The sequence below is a fragment of the Belonocnema kinseyi genome, chromosome 9 (assembly GCF_010883055.1).
Source record: "Belonocnema kinseyi isolate 2016_QV_RU_SX_M_011 chromosome 9, B_treatae_v1, whole genome shotgun sequence".
NCBI classification, from domain to species: domain Eukaryota; kingdom Metazoa; phylum Arthropoda; class Insecta; order Hymenoptera; family Cynipidae; genus Belonocnema; species Belonocnema kinseyi.
Window position 1 is genome coordinate 65,727,521 of NC_046665.1, and position 23,908 is coordinate 65,751,428.

At 27.5% G+C, this 23,908-nt stretch overlaps 1 protein-coding gene across 4 annotated transcripts in view; it reads left to right on the plus strand.

Moving 5' to 3' along the window:
* LOC117179400 (E3 ubiquitin-protein ligase TRIP12) overlaps positions 1 to 23,908 on the plus strand; it is a 64,170-nt gene that overhangs the window by 35,048 nt on the left and 5,214 nt on the right. For 2 of the 4 annotated variants that reach the window (XM_033371146.1, XM_033371148.1), the window contains exons 8-16: positions 639 to 876; positions 2,657 to 3,062; positions 5,963 to 6,151; positions 6,228 to 6,413; positions 8,778 to 8,969; positions 12,501 to 12,700; positions 12,785 to 13,207; positions 17,444 to 18,272; positions 21,206 to 21,524. In XM_033371146.1, the coding sequence (XP_033227037.1) occupies positions 639 to 876; positions 2,657 to 3,062; positions 5,963 to 6,151; positions 6,228 to 6,413; positions 8,778 to 8,969; positions 12,501 to 12,700; positions 12,785 to 13,207; positions 17,444 to 18,272; positions 21,206 to 21,524 (2,982 nt within the window). The remainder of the gene's footprint in view (positions 1 to 638; positions 877 to 2,656; positions 3,063 to 5,962; positions 6,152 to 6,227; positions 6,414 to 8,777; positions 8,970 to 12,500; positions 12,701 to 12,784; positions 13,208 to 17,443; positions 18,273 to 21,205; positions 21,525 to 23,908) is intronic. The other 2 variants (XM_033371149.1, XM_033371147.1) reach the window with 2 other exon arrangements.

Consider the following 23,908-nt stretch of genomic DNA (forward strand, 5'->3'; position numbering starts at 1 on the left):
TTTATTATATTTAAAATATTTTTAAAGTAGTTACTAAACTTCTAAATATCGATTATCATTTTTCTTAACAATTTTTAAAAATGGTGCAAAATTGGAAAAGTAGCCTTAAAATCTTTGAGATTCTTTTTCAGCAATTTTGGAAATTTTTTGCAATGTTTAGAAATATTTCTTAATATTCTCTTAATATAAATGTTTCAAAATATAAATCATTTTTTATTTTCATAAAAATTTCAAGAAAATTGGTTTATTCTCTAAATTACACGATTTTTTAAAAAATTATGTAATAATACAAAAATGAAAATGTTTCCTTTTAAATTTTCTACATTCTTTTCTCAAATTTTAGCTGATAAATTGAAATTTTTTGAAATCTTTTTAATTTGATGTTAAATTTAAATTTAAAAAAAAATCATAAACAATTTTTCTGGAAATGTTGAAAAAAATTTATATCGTCTTGAAACGTCTAGAAATGCTTAAAAAGCTGATTTTTCGAATTCTTCAAAAAGTTGCATTTTGTTTACAAGTTTTTGAAATTATTATGTCGTACTTTTTTTAAGTTTCTCAAATGAGTCAGGGGCCCGTTAATGTTTTTCCGCGTAGAGATTGGAGAGAAATTAATAGAATGAAAATAATTATTTTAGGTACATCATTGCCGAGTCCTCAACCAGGTCCGTCGAACATTCCGCTCTCGGCCACACCAATCTCTTCTAGTAGCGCCACTTCTCCAATCGCATCTCCAACAACTAATGGAAATATTCTATTTGGAACTATCGCTACGAGTCAATTAAAACCAAATCTTACTGCCACAATGGAAACTCGCAGCCGGACTGATTTGAGCGTCAGCATTGACGATTCCAACACACCACCAAATGCACATTTGTAAGTTTCGCCGATGTTATTTTATTATTAAAACTTGTACACTGGCAAGGGAATAAATCCATCGGATTTTTTTTGGATCCATACTTAAAAAAGAAATTTTTATTCGAAGGCTTTATGTGCAAAAATTATTCATTGCTCTAATTTAATTATAATAATTAGAATAGAAAATATCTTATTTACATTACACTTTCATATAATTTTATTTTATTATTTCTCCATATTTCAATATTTATTTTATTCTTATCATACTATCTTTATGTATTTAATTTTTATCTCATATGAAAGTGATATTAACCAAAATGAAAATAATCAATTAAATTGAAAAAGTGAGAATTTTAGGTAAAAATAAATATCTAGGGTAAGGGTTAAAAAAATCAATTTTTTCATATAAAAAATTGTTAATGATAATATTTTGGCTCCATTTAAAAATAATAGTCAACTGTAGTAAACAAAAAAAGGGTTGCTAAAGTTCAAGGAATTCAAGAAAGTCAGGGAAGTTAAAACTGGTAAGAGAATTTCAGGTAATTAAAAGGCGGTCAGGAAAAACCCGACAACCGAGGGAATTTTCGATAAACTGAAGTTGAAATTAATTTTATTATTTTGTTGTAAATTAAATAATTTGATTAAAGTCATTCTTTTTTAATGAAAATTCGTCATCTTTAGTTCAAAATTCATCTGTTTTAGTAGAAATTGCAGGTTTTTGTGTTGAAAATAACAACTCTGATTGTAAATTAATCTTGTTTGGTTGAATTCAACTGTTTTTTATTAAAAAAAAATTTTTTTATTGAAATAATAATTCCTACATTTTTCATTGAGAATCCATATTTTTTGGTTGAAAATTCAACTATGTACTTAGTTGTAAATTCCTGTCTTTTTTTTAACATTCCTCTTTTGTTGTAGGATATTAATCTTCTTGGTGATTAACTTATGTTTTTGATTAAGCATTCATTTGTTTGTTTGAAAATTTAACTATTAGATTGAAAATTCGTTTTTTCTTCTAGATAGACATTAATCTTTAACTGAAATTTTAAATATTCCCATTTTCGTTGAAAATTTATCTTTTTTAATACAAATGTAATCTTCCTAGTTGAAAATTCATCCGTTTGGTTGAAAGTTTAATCATTTCCTGGAAATTTTATTTTATTTGGTTGAGAACTATTTTTTTACTGACAATATAACTATTCTACGTTAAGTTGAAAATGTATCTGTTTTAGGTGAATATTCAACTATTTTGTTGATACAAATTTATTTTTTAGTTGAAAGTTCATTTACTATTTTGTTAAAACTCGGCTTTCGCTGAAAATTTGTTTTTTCTTGGTTAAAAGTGAATGCTTTAAATAAAAAATTTAATTCTACCATTTTTTGTTCATAATGTATCTTTTTCAGTTGTAAAAACAACTGTTTGAAAATGCATGTATTTTATGTATGCCCTACGTTTTTTATGGATTAACAATATTGGTCTCCTAGGTGTAAGGGTGGTTTTTACACATAAATTAAAGTTTAGAAGTATCAGGTAAAAGTCAGGGAATTTCAAAAATGAGATTTTGTGACAAAGCTGAAAAATTTGGTATGAAAAAAGAATTGCCAAAACATGCAATAAATATAAACTTTAGAATAAAAAAAATGCTGGCAGCAGGAATCAAGTCCGGACTTTCCGGTTACAAACTAGGATCTGTGACCGAGAGGAGTATAAATGAATCGAAACAAAATCCGGAAAATTATAGATTACCCTTGCGAAAGAAAGTGGAAAGTAGTTGAAATGCAACTGGTTATTTTTCAGAAGAATTGGAGATGTTTTAAAGAGGAAAAGGCAGAACAAGAAAGGCCGTTTCTCGAGATTGGGAAGTGGAACTCCACAGCAGCCCCAGCAGCCCGAGTCCCTCTTCACTGGATTTACCCCGAAGAACAGTCGTTTCTTGGGGAATCTGAATCCAGCGAGATGGGGAAAGAAATCGGCTTCGTCGAGTTCTAGCAGTGATAAACGGGATTCGAGTTCGTCCACTAGTTTAGCAAAGCCTCCAAGCAATCCAAGTTTAACGGGAGGAAATCGGGATAAAGCGAAAGCCTGGGTTAGAGAACAAGCTTCGCAATTTTTAGCTAGATATCAAGACGACGCTCCCTGTACGCATCCAGCTTTAACTGTTCTTGCCAGACTCACTTCTGCGATTCAGCGTCTTCAATCTAATGTCAGTTTCCAAATGGCGATCTTTTTTTTCAATTATACATTTAATCTTTTCTATTCCTCTTTTCTCCACTTTTTTAAAGAAACAGATATGAAAAACCCACTATTTTTCAATGAAAGGTCATTCTTTTCAATTGTAAAGTCTATTATTATTGTTTTTGTTTCAGAAATTTAATCTCTTTTGATTGCAAATTTAATTATTTGTCTGAACATTCAACTATTTTCTTTAAAAAAGTAATCTTTTTTGATTGAGAATTTTTTTAGTTTAAAATTGAACCATTTGAACTATTTTGTTGAAAATCAACTTTTTTTCGTTGAATAATTGTCTTTTTGGTTCAGACATTTATTTTGTTTTGATTAATAAGTCGAAGATTCAAATTTTTTGTTAAGAATTCGTCTTTTTGATTGAATTCAACGTTTTTTACATTCTCATCTAATGAGAAGGTATAGGTTTTATGTCAAATTTCACTTTGGCGGTTTTCATAAAATCTTCACGTTTTGAGACCCACTGAAACAGAAAATACGATTTTTACTAAGGTGTTTGTCTGTCTGTAGCCTGTATTCTGCAAGTACGATAACTTTCAAAAAATTGATCAGATTGGATTCTGCTTTTGCATACTTTTTTAAGGTTTAAAACGAAAGAACAATTTCGTGAACCAGCTATTTTGAATCAAAATTCAAAAAGTGAGCACGTTTTCAAAATTTTTAAGACCACATTTTTTCAAGATTTCAAATACTATGAACGGTTATTCATAGTACTCAGAATCCCAAACAATTTATCCTAATGACTTTTTTCTATAAAAAGAAAATCATTAGAGTTAGAGCATTTTCAAAATCCAAAAAAACCAACTAAAATGAACATTTGAAGTCAAACAACGCATGCTATGAAAAAAAGTCAAGAGAAGAAAGACGTTGATTTTTGAAAGCCCTACAAGATCGTCATAACAACTTTTTTTATTTGGTCGCAAATTTTTTCAAGATTTTAAAATTCTATGAACGGTTATTCATAGTACTCAGAAACTCAAACAATTTGTCCTAATGACTTTTCTATAAAAAGCAAATTATCAGAGTTAAAGCATTTTCAAAATTAAAAAAAAACTAAAATGAACATTTTAAGCCAAACAACGCATGATATAAAAAAAAAGTCAAGAGAAGAAAAACGTTGATTTTTGAAAGCCCTACAAGATGGTCATAACAACTTTTCTCATTTGGTCAAAAAGTTGAAAATTCTAAAGTTGATCGTATAAAAAAATTTTGAAACCACATTTTTTCAAGATTTAAAAATTATATGTGTGGTTGTTCATAGTACTCAGAAACTCAAACAATTTATCTCCATGACTCTTCTATAAAAAGAAAATTATCAAAGTTGGAGCATTTTCAAAATAAAAAAAAAAACAAACTGAAATGAACATTTTAAGCCAAATGCATGATATGAAAAAAGCCAAAAGAAGAAAAACGTTGCTTTTTGAAAGCCCTACAGGACTACGATAACAACTTTTTTTATTTGGTCGAAAAATTGAACATTCAAAATTTGATCGTACCAAAAATAATGAAAACTTCCATTTATTGGTCAAACTATGCAAGATACGAAAAAAATGAAAAAGCTCAAATTACGAGCCTTGGAAAGAATTACAAATTTATAATGAATCACTTCTTGATATAAGCTACGAAAAAAATGAGACAAAAAAGATCTATAAATGCATTATTAATCATTTTTCGATTGGACGAGTAGTTCTTTTTTTAATCGTAAAACATAAGATAAAAAATGCAAAAATGAACTTTTTGGAAAAAGCACAGAAAAGACGAAAGAGGACATAGGCTCCTATATAGGACCCTATATAGGTTCCTGTATTAGACCCTATATAGGTTCCTATATTAGATCCTATGCAGATGCGCAGTAGTTTTTATTTAATCGTAAAAAACAACATTAAAAATAAAAAAATATAAAAACAAGGAAATAAGAAATAGTATGATTCAATTTTTATGCATATTATGAATTGTAATGATATACATTTATTGAAATGATACATGTTTCAGAGCAGCTTAGAATACAATTTAAAGCAAAATAAGAAACAAATACAAAAAGAATCATGATAAATACAATTTTCTTTTTATTTTGCAAATTAACTTGCAAATTAACTTTCTTGTTAAAAATTCATATTTTCGGGTTAAAAATAAATGTTTTTATTGAGGATTCAACTATTTACTTGCAAATTCAACTATTTGGTTAAAAATTAACTTTTTTGTTGAATTTTTTGTTGGAAAATTTATTTATATACGTTAAAAATGCAACTGCTTAGTTGAAAATGAATATTTTTATGGTTGAAGATAAAATTATTTTGTTAAAAATTCGTCTTTTTGATCAAATTCAACAATTTTCGATTTAAAATTGAAAACTTTTTTAGTCGGAAGTGTCTACTATTACATTTTTCTTGGAAAATTTATATTTATTTTTTGAAAATTCAACTACCTGGTTGGAAGTTGAAATAATTGATTAGCAAAATAATGTTGGTAGTTGAAAATTCAACAATTCAACTATATTTGGTAAATGTTTAAATTCATTGTTAAAAATTCTTCTCTTTGTCTTGGAAGGTCTACTCATTTAATTGCAAATGTAACTATTTAGTTAAAAAATTTTGTTTGTTGTGAAAATTCATCGTTTTTATTTGAAATTTAAATGTTTTCTGAACAATCCTACTTTTTAGCTTGAAAACTCAACTCTTTTGATAAAAAAATAATCTTTCTTGGTTGAAAATACAATTATTTAGTTGAGATGCAATCGTTTTTGAATGAATTAGAACCTTTTTTTGTTGATTATGACAAATCTTCCTGTTTTCTCTGTTTTGAAAGCATTATAGGCTTTGAAATTTGTATGTAAAATAGAACAATAATTTGTTTTTATAGGATTTGGATGAGAGTTTCTTAGCGTTGACGGAACTACGTGATATTGTCTTGGAAAGTGATATATCCCCTTTCGAGATGAACTTCAGTGGGCTGATAAAGGCTTTGTTAAACTACCTCACAACCACCGATGCACCTGGAAATAGATACGATCGACTTCGTATGTTCTGGAAATTATTTTCCGAGTCTACTGTAAGTCTTTTTCATTTCTAAATTCAATACTTGTTTGTGAATTGATTTTTAAGGGAGAAACACTTTTTGATTGCAGATGCAACAAGATAGCAATCTGATGGACATACACGCTGGAGCGTTTGGTGCTTTGGTTTTGAAATTGAATAGCTGTGTTGCACAATTGGAACAGTTTCCGGTTAAGGTCCATGATTTACCAGCTGGTTCTGGGGCTGGAAGGGGCAGTGTAAGCGCTCTTAAATTCTTCAATACACATCAGCTAAAGGTATTTATTCAAGAAAATTCCACAGGGTGTCTACCCTACCTGGAAAGTCTGGAATTGTCAGGGAATTTTTTTATACTTGGAAAAACTCGGAATTGTCAAGGAATTTTTCTTGAAGTCAGGCAATGTTTTCGAAAGTCTACTTAATTTTTTTAATTGCAATATTAAATTGAATATCAATAGTTCTACATTTCTAAAAGTAGCCTTTATTGATGTATTGTACTATTTTGTTGAAAATTCGTTTTTCTTTGTTTGAAATCAATTTTATTAACTGAAAATTCATCTATTTTAATTTTGATTAAAAATTGATCAGTCTTAGTTGAAAATTGAAGTAGCTGGTTGGAAGTTCATATATTTTCTTGGAAATTCGTTCTTCTCTGTTGACTTCCATTTTTTTAAATTAAAAATTGCAGTATTTTTTCGTTGAAATATCAACTAATATATTTTTTTCTGTGTTTATCTTTTTTTAATGAAGATTTAATTACTTGGCTGAAAGTTACTCTTGTTAAAAGTGAATTTTTTGTTCTTAATGATCGATAATTTTAATTGAAAATCCACCTCCTCTTTCTTTGACTGAAAATTAATTTTTTTACTGAAAATGTAACTATTCAGTATTTGGCTGAAAAATGAGCTTTTTTAGTTGAAAGTTTTGACTTTTTCGTAGAAATTAAGCTCCTGAATAGAAAATTAATCTTTGTGTTGGAAGTTTAATGATTCTAGTTGAAGACTCATCATTGTAGTCAAAAATTCATGTTATTGGTTTCAAATTCAAATATTCCAGTTGAAGATTCATCATTTTAGTTGAAAATTCGTCGTTTTGGTTGTAAATGAATTTTTTAACTAAAAATTTATTGTTGTTTGATCATTTATCTTTTTAATTTAAAATTCAAGTGTTTTCTATAAAATTCGGCGTCTTTGGTACAAATGAATCTTCTATTCCATTTTTGCTTAAATTTGATCTTTTTTAGTTTAAAATTAACCTATTTAATTCCAAATGTTTCTTCTTGTATTTGACAATGCGAGTATTTCGTTAAAAATTCATGTATTTTGTTAAGAAATCATCTTTTTGATACAAAAATTCATCTTTTTGGTTAAAAATAAGACTTTGTTCAAAATTAAACTCTTCTAAAAAACGTACCTTTTTGTTTTAAATCCATCTATTCCAGGCGAAGATTCATAGTTTTATTAGGAAATTCATTAGTTTGGTTAAAATTTTTTCTTTTTAGTTGGAAATTCAACATTTTTGTGTAAAATTCATATTCTTTTTTTTTTTTTTTGAAAAACAGTCTTTCTTGGTAGAAAATTAATCTTCCTGTTAAAAAATTATTTATTTTGTTGCTTAAAAAATCAAGTATTGCATTTAAATATTCTTCATTTTAGTAATGAATTCATCTTCGTGGTTGAAAATGAAACTAATTGGCTGAAAGTTACATTACATTTGTTTAAAAAATAAACCTGTTATGTTTTTCTTGCAAAATTATTATTTTTTTAACTAAAAATTCAACTATATCATTTTTGGATAACTGATATTTTTTAATTAAAAATTTAGCTATATTGATTGAGAGTTAGTGTGTTTTTCTAAAAATCGTCTTTTTTGATAGAAAATTAATCTTTTTGGCTGAAAATTCAATGATTTCATTAAAAATTCATCTATCTTTTTAAAAATCCAAATTTCTATTTGAAAAGTTAGAAATTTGAAGCACAGTTTGAATTGAATTTAATATACTATCCACGTTATTTCTCCTAAATATCCAAGGAATTTTTAATATAAGTAGATAAAATAAAAATTTGTTCGAATTATCATTCAAAGAGACAAATTCAAGAAATTATTAACCCTCAAACGGTACACTGGTGCCAATTCGCACCCAAAGTTTTTTGATTTTGTTGGAATTTACGAAAACACAGCTGCCGCGTATTATCCCCACATATATTAAATATATATGTTAAATATGGGTGATATATGCTAGTTGTTTATTATATGTTCTATATATTAAATAATTAATATTAACATTGCAAGCAAACCAATTCGCACTAGTATACCGTTTACGTATGCTGGGTTGGAGTGTACCGTTTGAGAGTTAATTATGTTTTTAGTATTATTTAATCATATAATAATCTATCGTGCTAAAATATTTAAGGATATCTTGTAATATTAATAAAATTCCTAGAAACTAAAAAAAAACATTATTTTTAATAAACTCGCGAAAAATTATACTTGAAAAAAAACCTGGAATTGTCGGGAATGACTTTCCAGAATTTGAGTAGACACCCTGTTCTATACATTTTGATCAAATCGTGGTCTAAAACGCATGACTAGAAGAGTAAAGAAAGTATTCTGATTTGAGAAAAATTTTCTTTATTTTTCAGTGCAATCTTGTTCGTCATCCTGACTGTAATAGTATGAAACAGTGTAAAGGTGGTCCTGTGAAAGTAGATCCACTCGCTCTCGTGCAGACTATAGAACATTATCTGATGTTGCCTAAGTGCGAGAAGATAAGGGATGCTGAGTCCATGGCTAGTGAGGAAGAAAATAGTGAAGAAGATGCAGATGATCGTTTGGTAAGTTCTTTTTATTTGTTTTTGGTAATAACTGTAAAAAAATAATAAGGACTGCGACACAGTCACAATTACTCACTTTTTTCCAATAAAAAGCTAAAATTATTTACTTTTCATTCAATAAATTAATACGGGGGTTAATCACTATTCATTTCAGGCTTATACCTACTTTTGAATTATCATGAATTCTTTAAAATATTTCAGGGTATTTATAAAAATTCCGAGAAATTTTGAATAGATTTTAATCATTTAAAGGAATTTTTAAGATCTTAGGAAACTTCTAAAGCTTTTAAGGAATTTTCAGGAGGTTTTTATTTAAAGTATTTTAGGGAATTTTAATTTTCCAGGATTTCAGGAAATTTCATCATAGAATTTCACAAAATTTTATAATATTTTAATAAATTTGAAGAGATTTAGAATTCATCCTGAATTCTTATTAATCAATCCTAAATTCTTTGCAATTCTCTTGAATTTTATACATTCTCTTGAGTTTGTTTAATTCACTTGAATAACTCTAAGTTTACTCTTTTCTACTTAATGAAATGGATTTTTTTTTAAATTTTTAAAAGTTCTAATTTAATTGATACTGAGGATGAGCATTTTAAAAAGATTTATACAAGGGTTTGAATAATTTAAAGGGATTTTAATATTTTAATGGATTTTAAAGAATATTTCACAAGGAATATGAGGGATTTAATAGGGTTTCGAAAGTTGAAAGAGATATTTAAATATTTTTTGAAATTCTTTTGGAATACGCCCTGAATTCTTATTCATTTATTGTAAATCCTTTTAAATTCTTTTGTATTCTTCTAAATTTACTCCATTAAATTTTTCCATATTTTTTAATTGTATTCAATTCACTTGATTGCTTTTTAAATTTAACTTGATTTTTTTAATTTCATCTAATTCTTCTCATTTCGTTTAAATTTTCTGAATTCTTTTTAATTCTTTGGAATTCTGTTGAATTTTTTAAATATAATTGAATCTTAAATTTACTCAAATCAAATTAAATCAGTGACTTTTTTTTAATTTTCACAAGTTTTTATTTAATTGATCCTGAAATCTATTAACTTCCCCTCGAATTCTTAGCCATTTCATCAAATTATTTGAATTCCCTTGAACCCAATGAGAAAATCCAACTATTTTTGGTTGAAAGTTAACCATTTGTAATTGAAAAGTCTAATATATTTTTGGGTCAACAGTAATCTCTATTGGTGGAAAATTCAACTATTTTGTTGAAAATTCGCGTTTGTATGTAGAAAATATGTCCTTTTGGATTTAAAATTGATATTTTGGTAGAAAAGACGTGTTTCTCGTGAAGAAGTAATCTTTCTTGGTTAAAAATGTATATATTTTTTCAATGCACATTTAATCTAGTTGAAAACTTACTATTGTTATTTAAAAAGTCTAAAGTGGTGTTTTGAACTTAGAATTAATTTCTTTTGGTTAAAATATTACTACGAATTTGGTTGAAAATGTAATTATGTTGTTAAAAACTCAACTATATATTTAAAATGTCATATTTTCTGTTCGAAAATTAAACTATTTGGTTGGAATTTTCGCCATTCTCAATAGAAAATTCATGGTTTTGGATTGACAATTTTTTGATAGAAAAGCCATCCTTTTGGTTTAAAAGTTATCTTTATAGGTGAAATATTCCACAGATTGGTTAAAAACGCCTCTTTTTTCTCGAAAATTTGTCTTTTTTATAGAAAATTAATCTTTTTTTTTGTTCATCTAATGTGATTAAATAGACTATTTTATTTGAAATTTCATTAAATTGTTAAAATCTTCTTGATAGAAAAGTTTACTATTATATTTTTCGTTCAGAATTCGTGTTTTTTTGGTCAAGAATTTGATTTCTTGGTTGAAAGTTTTCTCGAAAATTGAAAAATTTAATTGTTTTCGTTAAAACTCTTCCTTTTGGTCGAAAATTCAACTCTTCAATTCTTCATCTCTTTTGGTTAAAAATTTTACTCTTGTGGGAAATTTCATAGTTTTGTTGAAAATACAGCTACTTTGTTAAAAAGTCATACTTGTTTGGCCGAAAATTCTACTGCTTCTATAAAAATTCGTTTTTTTGTTAGGTCATCTTTTTTCACAAATTAGATTGAAGATTCAACTATTTGGCGCTCGATAATAGGTTACCTCGCGCTTCGCGCTCGGATATTTATTATTTGCATTTGGAATGCTTGAAAAAAACTTTATCAAAAAGATCTCTTTTAGATGGCAGTATTTATATGCGTCTTCATATTCTGAATTGTCTACATAATCAAGTATAGTCAAAGATTAAGTTTCTCAAAGCTCTGTAAGCTTTGAGGTACACATTCTCATCGTGACACTCGCGCTGCGCGCTCGATTTCCGACAGACATTTGTAAACAGGTTTTGTTGGATTTTTTTCTCGTAACTTTCGTCGCTTTTCCACTCATTTTTTTTTATTTTATTTTTTTTTCATTATTATTTTTCACGAATAAAACAAAAAGTAGGCGTCCTATCAAGAGGTGATTCTTAATGAAATTGTAGATCTTTTTTGGGATAACCATTTTTGTTAATTCATATTTTTTCGTATCCAACATAGTTTGTCCACAAAATGGAATTTTTTATTTTCCATTATTTTTTTGTGCAATCAAAATTTGAATTTTCGACTTTTGAAGAAAATCCAAAAATTTGTTGTGATAATCTTTTAGAGCTTTCAAAAATAAATGTTTTTCTTTTCTTGACTTTTTTTCATATCGTGCGTTTTTCGGCTTCAAATTTTAATTTTCGGTTGATTAAAAAAATTTTGAAAACGCTATAACTCTGAGAATTTTCTTTTTATCGAAAAAAGTCATTAGGATAAATTGTTTGTTCTTTTTAATACTATAAATATCCGTACATAGAATTTTCAAATTCAGAAAAAAGTGGTCTTAAACATTTTCAAAATGCGCTCACTTTTAGAATTTTTATCAAAAATGGCTGGTTCACGAACTCGTCCTTTCTTTTAGGACCTAAAAAAGTGTGCCCAAGATGAATTTGATTCGTTCATTTTTTCGAGAGTTATCGTGTTACGGACGGCCGGACGGACAGACAGACAGACGCCATCGTGAAAACCTGATTTACGGATTCAGGGGGTCTCGAAACGTGAAGATCCGTTGAAAAAGTGTGATGTCAAGTTTCCGATAATTCTAATACTTTCTCAATCATAAATGATGAGAATGTAAAAATCAATCTATTTCCTCTGTTTGAAAAACATTTTGGACTGTGAAATCTGAAATCACTTTTATAATAAATTACCTGATACATTTTATCTTGAAGTTCGAAATTTTTTTTTCTTTTCAAATTTTGTATAATAAGAGAATTAGTATTGAATAATCATTATTATAAATGCTTAAACGTTAACCGGGAAAAATGTAATTTTTGACCAATAAAACCGGAAATAAACTGAATTTTTTTTAGCAGGTTGAGTCATCGCGCTTCATTCACAATGACAATTGAAATTCCGTTTTAATCCTAAAGTTTTTTCCCAAATAATGTAAAACTACTGTCTTTTACAGCCGGGCGTGAATCAAAACTCAGGAAAGCACAAAATTGAATTGCTAATCGGCAACGAGGTTCTGCCTTTCGACATGACTGTTTATCAAGCAGTGAGACAATTTGGTTGTGCTGGAAACGATCATTCCGAAGCTGATGCTGACAGCGAACCCCCTCTTGGCCAAGACATTGTTTGGGTGCAAACGCACACTATTTACTATAGGTACAAAAATAGCTTGCTACATTTTTTTCAAAGTTACCAATCTTCAAGGTACTTTTAAAACATAATCGTGAATACTTCTTTTAGACGCATAACCAAGGATGATAATTCCACCTCGCCGAAACCTGGATCCAGTTCTCAGTTGAGTAGTCGGAAAGGAAAAGGGAAGAGCACAAAAATTAGCTCGAAGAGAAAAGAAGACAGTCTTTGGCAGGACGGAAATATACCCGCACAAAAATGTCCTCTTGCTCCTTATCTTTCCCCGACTTTACCATCTCTAGTGAATATTTCAGACGCATCATTGGACGGGCTTTGCCTTCTGCGACTTCTGCATGCTTTAAATAGACACTGGGCAGTGCTTTTCCCACATTTGAAAAGCATTAGTCCTCTATCATCGCAGGAGTTTATCAACAACAAGATCGCGGCAAAGGCGAGTCGACAACTTCAAGATCCTCTTGTGATTGTCACTGGAAGCTTGCCTTCCTGGCTGCAACAGATCGCTACCGTCTGGTAAGTTGCGAGTTTCACTTCGCATCTACTTCAAAGTCTTGAGCATTATTTTAGAACATTCGGGCGATGAGAATTCAGGGCGGCCGCTGGAACGGAAAATCGAGAATTTTATGGGACAGAGAAATACCGGAAAATGACAGTAAATTTATTATTTTTTTTTTTTACCGGAAATTTTACAAATTTTTAGATAAAAAAAAATCTGTCCAACTTTGATTTCAACCGTTTTTTAAACAATTACAGACTTCACAGACTAGTCCCTATATCCGCTATTGTACCTTATATTCAGTTAAGGTTCCCAAAGTACCTTATTTTTAAGATCTGGTCCCTATGGATAGAGTTCTTAAATTCCCGAGAATTTAAGTTCAGGTTATATAACCGAGAATATGACAGAATTGAGAAGAATTGAAAAGAAATTAAGAGAATTTAAGAATTTATGATTTTTAACAATATTTTTATTGTTCAGGTTATATCAGCGGTTGAATATAAATTATTTTCTAGCTCAGACATATTTAGGAATTTAAAATATGCTTAATTAATATTAATTTCATACAAAAAGAATGAATTTTATACAGCAAAAGAAAAAAAATGTAAACCAAAAAGGCACAAATGCGATTTTTTAACTAAAAAATATCAATCTCAAAAAACGAAAAGTTCCATTTTCTGTTAAAAAACGAATTCTAAACAAGAAAAAAGAAGTATTTTTCAGTAAACAGTTAAATTTTCAACCAAACATAAGCCTACAATAAAAAAAAATTTCACAATGTAGTTTAACTTTGACCCAAGTAGTTGAATTTTCAATAAAAAAAGATTAATTTATAACAAGATAATTAAACTTTTAACCAACGAGATAACTTTTCAACTTAAAGTATAAAACTTTAACAAAAAAAGTGATTTCTTAACAAAGCGATTCAATCAAATGTTTTAAACAAATTAGTCGAATTATCAAGCAAAAAAGAACCATTTTTAACCAAGAAGTTGCAATTTCATATAAAAAATGAAATTTCTTCTATAACAGACGAAGTTTTAAATCAAAAAGATAAATTTTCAAAAAAATAGTTGAATTTTCTGTTGAAAAAGATTTTAGTCGAGTTTTCACGATCAAACTATGAATTTAAAATAATAATAATAATTTTCTACCATACAAATTGAACCATACAAAATTGTTGAATTCTCTAGTAAATAGTTGCATTTTTATAAAAAGAATATGAAATTTATCTTAAATCAGAAGAATTTTTCATTTCAAAAAAAGTTCAAGTTTTCATCCAAAAAAGATTCCACTGAACTCAGTAACATCAAAAATTGAATTTTTGTAACAAAAAAAAAGTTTTTACGAAAACAATTGAATTTTCAACCCAAAAAGACGAATTCTTTTCAACCAAAAAGATTGAATTTCTAACAAAATATTTAAATTCTGTACGAAATAGTATTGCATTTTTATCCAAAAAAAGATCATTTTTTTTATAAGTGGAACTTTCATCCAGAAAATATTTCAGTTGATTTTTCAACACCAAAATATAAATTTTAAACAAAAAGTAAATTTTCTGCGAAAGAATTAAGTTTTAAAAAAAATAGTATAATAGTTTAATTTCTAACTAAACAGTTTCATTTTTATCAAAAAAATATTTAATTTCTGATAAAGCAGGTAAACTCTAAAATAAAATAAAAATTTTTTATTTTAAAGGATTCAAAATATTTTAGGTTATTTTGAAAGATTCCAAGCAATTTTTAATTGATTTCATTAGTTTGATGGAATTTTAAAGGATTTGAAAAATGTTAGGAAATTTTTTAATATTCCAAGAAATTATTAATTTTATTAATTTGAATTGATTTCAAAGCGTTGAAAATATTGTAAGGTAATAAATTTTCTAAAATTCCGGAAGGCATTTAGTGGATTTCAAAAAATGTATTAAAGAGAACTGAGGTATTTCGTAGGATTTGCAAGATTTGAAGAGATTTGTATCTATTGTTTGAAATTTATTTGTAATTCATCCTGAGTTCTTATTAATTTATCTTGAACTCTTCTAAATTCAATTGATTTTGATCAATCGAATTTTTTCGATTTTTAAAATTGTTCAAATTCTTTTGAATGTGTAACTTAAGTTGTTTTGTAGTCGTTAGTCACTTCTTGTATTAGAAATTAGAAGGGTTTGAAAGATTTAAAGAGATTTGATTTTTTTACATTCAATTTGAATTCTTTTCAATTCTTTAATATTATCTTGAATGTTTTAATTTACTTGAATTCTTCTAAATTCACTGAATTCTATTTATTTCAATGTACTTTTTGAATTTTTGAAAGTTTTTATTTCATTTAACCTCAGTTCTTTTAATTCAATCTCATCTTGAATTCATGGGCATTTCATAAAATTCTTTTTAATTCCCTTGAATTTTTCGAAGCTCGTTTCAAAGTTACTGAATTTAATGAAGTTTCTTCATATTGTTAAATTGTTTTTAATTCATTTGAATTTTTTTAATTCAACCGAAATATTTTTATGAATATCATCAAATTATTTATCTAAAATTGATCTAAATTCATTTTAATTGCTCGGAATTTAACTTTAATTGTTTTAAGGTCTTATGAATTCATCCTGGATTTGTTACCCTTTGAGCGCGAAAAAATTACCTTGCGAATGTGATAAAAAGTGCCCTTTTGTCCGTATACTTTGTCCCATAGGGGACTGTGAGGCCTGTAATTAGTTAAATTGTGATCTTTTTAAATTATGATACATATCATTCAGTTTAGAATGCTTAATCCAAAAATCTTTCATTTTAACAATTCCCATTTTAGATTTTTAATTTTTAAGCGTACATTTTAATTTAGAGAATTTTAAAATGAGTTTCAAAAACTTAAACAATTTAAATTAAGAAGCTTTTAAAATTCAAGATTTGTCGATAAGAAACATATGTAGTGGATCAACTGTGACTATAAATTAATTAATAATTTTTCAAATTAAATTTTACTTTCAGATTCAAAAAGTTAACAATAATAATTGATGGTACATCACGATTCGGAATTAGTTCACAAGTTTAGAATTTCCAAATTCTAAGGTTGAAAATTAAACTATTTGAATTTGAAAGTCATATTAGTTAAACAAATGTGAACGCCCGATTGAAACTTTATAAACTATTTACAATTTTTAAATAACTTCAAAATAATCTATTTATAATTAAAAGCTTCTATTAAATTTCAGGTATTATTTCAGTCTAAGATATTCCATTTTCAAACCATTTCTTTTGAAATTTTCTAATTAAGAAATACAGCAATTACTAAAAATTTAGAAATATCTGTTAATTTAAAATCAGTAATTATAAATTAAATATTCAAAACTAAACAAAAAAAACAAAACTTTGAACGCTACAAGTTTAATTTTTCTATTTACAAAATTTAAATTGTAAGTCAAGTTGTTGAATTTTGATTTATAAATAACAATTTAACACCTATTATTCTTAGAAAAAAATCGAGTAGGTTGAAGAAATATTTAGAAGTTAAAAAGAAATTTAAAATTAATTAAAAATTTGAAATAATTTCCAATAACTCGAACGAAGTTTCTGCGTGTAATTTAAAACAAAATATAGATTTTTGCAGACATCGAACAAAAAATGTAGAAACTTTTTAAGATTTTCTTAAGATTCTTATGAAAAATTGAAATTTACTTTTTATTTTGAGAAATTCATTCGATGAGCATATTTAAAAAGATTTTTAAAATTGTCCAAAATGAATCTGAAAGATGTTAAGAAATATTTTCTATTTTGCAGGATTCAAAAATCAATGTTAGAAGAATTCAAATCATTTTAAAAGATGCTTTGAAGTTCTGAAAAATTTCAAAAACAATTAACAATTTGAATAAATATAAAACAAGATGTAGATGTTTCAAGGTTTTGAAATAAAATGTTGAAGCTTTTTAAGAATTTTTAATCTATTTTTAAGTATATTATTTTTAAACTAACCCTCAATTTTTAATATTCCCAGCTTGAAATTGCTTCAAATGATTTACAGTTCAGTTTCTATTAGTTCGAACGGATACATTTTTAGCTTTAGAGTTTGAATTTTTAATCTTATTGATTGTGAAAAATGTTTGCGAACCGGGAAATAACCGGGAGTTTTTTAATATAATTAAATCGGCCCCCTGAATTTTAAAACCGGAATACTGTAGCAACCCTGCTAAGTCATTGATTAATCGATCTTTTTATGTTGGGTATTTTAATAAAAATAATTGTTTTATTTTTTAAATCTTACAGTCCATTCCTCTTCCCTTTCGACACGAGGCAACTCTTACTGTACGTAACATCTTTCGATCGAGACCGTGCTCTTCAGCGCCTCCTGGATTCGGCTCCCGAAATCACTGGACCCGATAGTCAAGAAAGAGTCACGCCACGTTTACAGAGGAACAAGAAGAGGATATCAAGAAACGAAATTTTAAAGGAAGCTGAAAGAATTGTTCAGGAAGTCTCGTCGAGTAAAGCTCTTCTGGAAGTGGAATATGAAAACGAGGTCGGATCTGGTTTGGGACCAACTCTGGAATTCTACGCTCTCGTGTCCCGAGATTTGCAACGCGCTGATCTCGAATTGTGGCACGGAAGCTCGAGTCCAACTCTCGATGGCTATATCAACAATCCCCATGGCCTTTCAGCTGCCCCGATTCCATGGAATACGAGGGTTTCGCAACTTGCCAAGTTAAAAACGAAATTCAAGTTCCTTGGAAAGTTTACAGCGAAGGCGATTTACGACTCGAGAATGTTGGACTTGCCATTCAGTTTAACGTTCTACCGCTGGCTGCTGGGAGAAGAATACTCGTTGAGTTTGTCAGATCTCGCCTACGTTGATCCAGATGTTCATCGGTCGTTGAACAAATTGCAGGAAGTTGTCAGGCGGAAAGAAGCGATCGAGCGAGATCAAACTTTGAGACCACACGAGAAAGCTCAGATGATTGAACTTCTCGATATGGATGGATGTCGGATTTCGGATCTAGGACTTGTCTTTGAATTGCCTGGGTATGAAAACATCGAGCTGAGAAAAGGCGGAGGCGAAATCCCGGTTACTATTCACACCTTGGATCAGTATATCAAGGTAATTGTAATACTAGCATCATCTGGCAGTAGTTAAGGCTCGTCCATAAATTGCGTTACTAATTTTTGCCTATTTTCTTTACACGGTTTTCACGTTTATTCTGCGCCCCCCCCCCCCTTTTTCTAGTGAGTGGAATTTTCGATGAAAAAAGAAGACTTAAAATATTTGAATTTCCAACAAAATAATTAAACTGAATGGTTGATTTTTTCACTAAATTGTAGTTTCATTCTCAAACAAAAGATTAATTCTCATGTGAAAAATGTCATCATTGATATTTTAATGAAACAAAATTTTAATATTATACAAAAAAAAAGAAAGGTTAGTTGTCTACCAAGAAATATTACTATTTCTACTATAAACCACGAATTTTCAAGAAAAGAATTACATTTTTAAGCTGAAAAGCCTATTGCTTTTTAAAAAAAGTTGACTTTTATATCCGAAAGGATGAATTTTCAACAAAAAAATTAATTTTTATTCAAGACAGATGAATGTATAACCCATTTGTTGAATTTGCAGCTAAAAAAGATCAGTTTTCAACAAAAAATGGAATAGTCGCATTTTCAGTTTAAAGAATCAATTTAAAAAAAAAGATTTTCCACCAGTTAAATTTAACCAAAAAGAAGATTAATTTTCTACCTGAAAAGACGAATTTTCAACTAACAAAAATATATAAAGTTTGCACTAAAAAATAAAATTTTCAAATATTTTAATTTTTAACCAAAAAATTAACTTTCTTCCAAAAAAGACGAAATTTCAACAAGAAAAAATGTATAAATTCTGCACTAAAAAGTTGAATTTTCAATTAGTTTAATTTTTAACCAACAAGATTAGCTTTCTTCCTAAAAAGACGAAATTTAAACAAAATACCCATACAAGAATTTTTAAGCAAACATTGCATTTTTTAACAAAAAGATAATAATTTTTCAAAAATAGATGAATTTTTAACCAGATACTAATTTTTAGCTATTTTTGACCTCTTTCACGGATTTTACATTTATTCTGCGTTTTTTCCTGTTTTTAGTGAATTGTTTTAGTGAGTGGAATTTTCGACCAAAAAATAAGACTAGCAAAATAGTTGAATTTTCAACAAAATAATTACACTTTTAACTAAATAGTTTAATTTTTAACCACATTTTAGTTGAGTTCTCAAATAAAAAAGATGAATTCTTATTGAAAAATATAATAGCTGATATTTTTACCAAACAAAATTTTGAATTTCACATCAGAAAGTAAGAATGATGAATTTTCAACCAAGAAAGATTACTATTCTATTGTAAAGGATGAATTTTCAACAAAACAGTTCAATTTTATACCAAGAAAGACGAATTTTCAAGAAAAGAGTTACATTCTTAAGCTGAAAGGTATATTTTTTTAAGAAGAAGTTGACTTTTATATCCGAAAAGATGAATTTTTGACAGAAAATAAAATTTTGTATTGAAGAAAATTGAATTTTCAACCAAATTGTATATAGAATATAAATCTTCTACTTACAAAGACGAGTTTTCGACAAAATATATACATTTTCTACACAACAGTGGAATTTTCAACCCGAAAATATTAATTTTTAACGAGAAAGTTTTAAAAAGACAAAACTTCAACAAAATATAAGAATTTTTATCAAAATTATTACATTTTTTCGAAAAGAGATGAATTTTCGATCAGATAATTTTATTTCCTATAATTTAACTGTTCCATTTTGTGTTCCAAGTTTATTTTCTTTTAGTGCAAACTTCAATTATTTGGTTGAAAATTCATTTATTTGGTTGGAAATTCGCCTTTTGCGGTAGAGAAATAAATCTTGGTGAAAAATTGTATTTTATTAAAAATTCGTCTTTTTATAAAAAATAGATCTTTTTTGTTGAAAATTAACGTTTCTGGTTAAAAATTCATTTATTTTCATGAAAATTCATCTCTTTTGTTACAGTTTTCATGGTTGAAAATTAATAATTTTTTTTTTGTTAAGGATTCAAATATTTATTTTGTTGATTATTTGCCTTTTTGGTTGAAACTTAAAAAATTAACTATTACATTTTGCTTTGAGAATTCATCTTTTTTAGCTGAAAATTCAGCTACTTGGTTGAACTACAATGTTGAAAAATAATTTATTAGGTTAAAAATTTAATATTTTAGTTGAACATTCATCTCCTTGTTTTAAAATATCGAAAATCGAAATAAAAAAAAAAGGAAAAGAAAAATGAAATAAACATAGTCGAAAACTCGACTCCTTGGTTGAGAAGTGATATATTTTGTTGAAAAGTCGTGTAGTTTAGTAGAGAACTAATCTTTTGGTTGAAAAATTAATTATTTTGGGAAAAATATTATCTATTTTGTTTTGAAATTGCTATATTTCTATTTTAAAGGCTAGAAATTAATTTTCAATTGAGTGAAAAACTCTACTTACCTTTCTAAAATTAACGCGTAATGCCACATCTGGGTTTGACGGACCCCTGCAAATATTCGTTTCCCTGCCCTTTTTCAAAAGTCTCTAACTGAATATACGGCATCGTGATATTTCAAACTTTTTTTTTCATGCACAGTTAAATTATTTGCATCAACTAACCGAGGGGATATAATAGTGAGAATAATACCACTGGCTATTTCAGACCTAGATGTAGCATTCTAGGGTTAATATGGTGCCCACGTTAATTTAATTTGAAAGAACTCAATCCCCTATTTTTTGAAAAATCTACGCCTTTGCACTGTTTAATTAAATCCTGCAATATTAAAATTAAAATTATTTTAATTTATATTTTTCTGGTTTTCTATTTCCTATTTTAAAGGACCAAAACATAAATACGGCAGTAGTAGTCACTTTCAGTCACTTTTCAGTTTAAAGTTGTCACTCCTCGCCTCAATTGGTAACGCAGTTCATTTACGACACATTATTTATAACAAGATGGAGAATATAGGTTCTAATGAAATATTCTTTTCAGCTTGTTGTGCACTGGTTCCTTTATGAAGGAGTCTTCAAGCAGATGGAGGCATTCCGCGAAGGTTTCGAGTCAGTTTTCCCGATTGGACACTTGAAGCTCTTCTTTCCGGAGGAACTTGAAGCGGTATTTTGTGGACATGTGCAAACTGGAGGTCGCTGGGATGTCAGAACTTTACAGGAATGCTGCCGAACTGATCATGGATATACTCCAGATTCAAGAGCAATTCAGTTCCTGTTTGAAGTGATGTCAGAGTACAATAGCGAGGAGCAGAGACAGTTTATCCAGTTTGTTACTGGATCTCCAAGACTGCCTGTCGGTGGTAAGTTGAGAAAAATTGAATAATTATACTTCTCGGTTGGTTCAATTTCTATCTTATTTCGTAAGAAGCTCACGCACTCTTTTAAGGAAACTCAGATGTTCAGAACAGGGTATCTAGCGACCTTGAAAACCTTTGAAACTTGAAATTCTCTTTGAATTTTCAGGGTGGCCGCTGAACTGGGAAAATGACTGGGAATTTTTTGATGCCGGTTTACATTCCTATTTCAAAAATCTTTTAGTTAACAAATTTTCCATTTTTATTTTTAAGCTTACATTCTTAATTTAAACAATTTTAAAATCTTGTCTTCAAGATTTGAACAATTAAAAATTAAAAGAGTTTGAGTTGAAATGTTTTTATGCTAAACATCTTTATTTAATAAATAAATTTAAAAACAATTTTTTTAATGAATTTGTACTTTAAGTATTCAAAAGTTAAAAATTAAACGATTTCAAAATGAAAGTCTTGGTCATTTAAAAAATTTGAACATCTGAAACTTTATAAACTATTTTCAACTTAAAAATAACTTCATGAAAATATTGTTGCAGTCTAAAATATTCAATTTTTGAGCCATTTATTTTGAATTTTTTTTTGAAATAAGAAAAAGAATAATTATTGAATATTTAGCAATATCTGAGTCCATTTAACACAGAAAGCCTAAATTCGTTAAAATTTTAAAGAGCTTTTAAACTTTGAACGTAACAAATTTAATTGTTGCATTTGAACAATTTTGTAAATGAAATTGTTGAATTTTTAATGTATAAATAACAAATGAACACTTATTATTGGTTGAAAAAATTTGAGTAATTTTATGAGATATGTAGGAGTTTTGAAAAGATTCAAAATTATCATACTATTTAAAAAAATTTCCTTGAAATCGTCCAGATCCTTTTTCAACAATTTTATACATCTTTTAAAACTTCTTAAAATATTGTCTTAAAATAATTTTTCAAAACGAAAAATTATTTTCTATTTTTTTAAGAATCTTAAGAAACCATTTTTATTCTTTTGAAGCCTTTCACAATTCTTGAAAAATGTCTAGATTTTTTTTTTATCTGCAAAAATCAACATTTGGTTTTAAATTAGGCAATCATTTAAAGTTTTAAATTAATTTTTAATCTTTTCAAAACATCAAAATTTCTCTTAACATTACTCAAATTTCTTCTACAAATAATAACTCTTCAATTGTTAGTTATACATCAAAATTTGAAGGAAATTTTTTTTTAATTTGTAGGATTTCCTAAAAATTGTAGGAAAAATTCGATTCATTTTAAAAGATATTTAGAAGTTCCAAAAACTTTCAAAAATAATTTTAAATTTGAACAAATTTAAAACAACTTCTAGATTTCGCAAGATTTTAAAATAAATTTGTTTAAACTTATCAAGGATGCTTAAACTATTGGTAGTGATAACTTGGATTTATATTTTTTATATTGAAAAATGTTAGTATCTGCCATTTTATACGTGTAAATTATTGAGCATTTAAATACAACATTTTTGAATCAATCAAATTTTAAACTTCGATTTTAAAAGTTCATTATTCAACAGTTCCACTTTGAATGCTTCTATTTGCAGCTTAGTTTGTATTACTTTAAATGGATTTTTTTTAGCACAAGTGTTTTTTTTTTAATTGCATTGACCTTTTTAAAGGTTTGCGAACCGTTGAAAACAGGGAAATGACCAGGCATTTATTTCTTTGATTAAGATGGCCACCCTGAATTTTGTTTCAACCTTTAAAACCTACAGAAAAGTTTTTTATTTATCAAAATATAATTTATATTGTACTCATTACAGTATAAATAAAGAGATTTCTAGTCATTTTTTGCAATTTAAACCAATTATTTTATAGATTGCATTGAACAGACTTTAGTATTGTGAATAATTCTATAAGTTTTTAATTTCGTCTCGGCTAATATAGAATGTATATTTTTTGTGATATTTAACTTACAAATTATAAAAATTATTAGTTGAAAATTTCTAGGCATTTTCAAGGGTTTCACCACTTGGTTTTTGAGTGTGCACCAGATTTTAAAACATTACTAAAGATTTCAAAAAGTTTCAAAATATTTCAAAGATTTTTAAATATTTAAAAGGATTTTGTACATTCTGCAATGATTTTACGGATTTCTAGTATTTAAAAAGGGCGTGTACGCCATTTTTAAAACATTTCACTAACGAAGATTTCAAATAATTCAATGATTTCAACGAATAAAAAAGATTACACAACAAGAGATTTAACAAAGCATTAACAAATGATTTTAAAGTATTTTAAGGATTTCGAAGACTGTTTCCGCAAAAGATTAGGAATTTGTTTATTTATGGATCTTTTTTCTTTCAAAAATTGTTGGCCATTACAAAATTCGACGTTAATTAAATTTTCACAATTA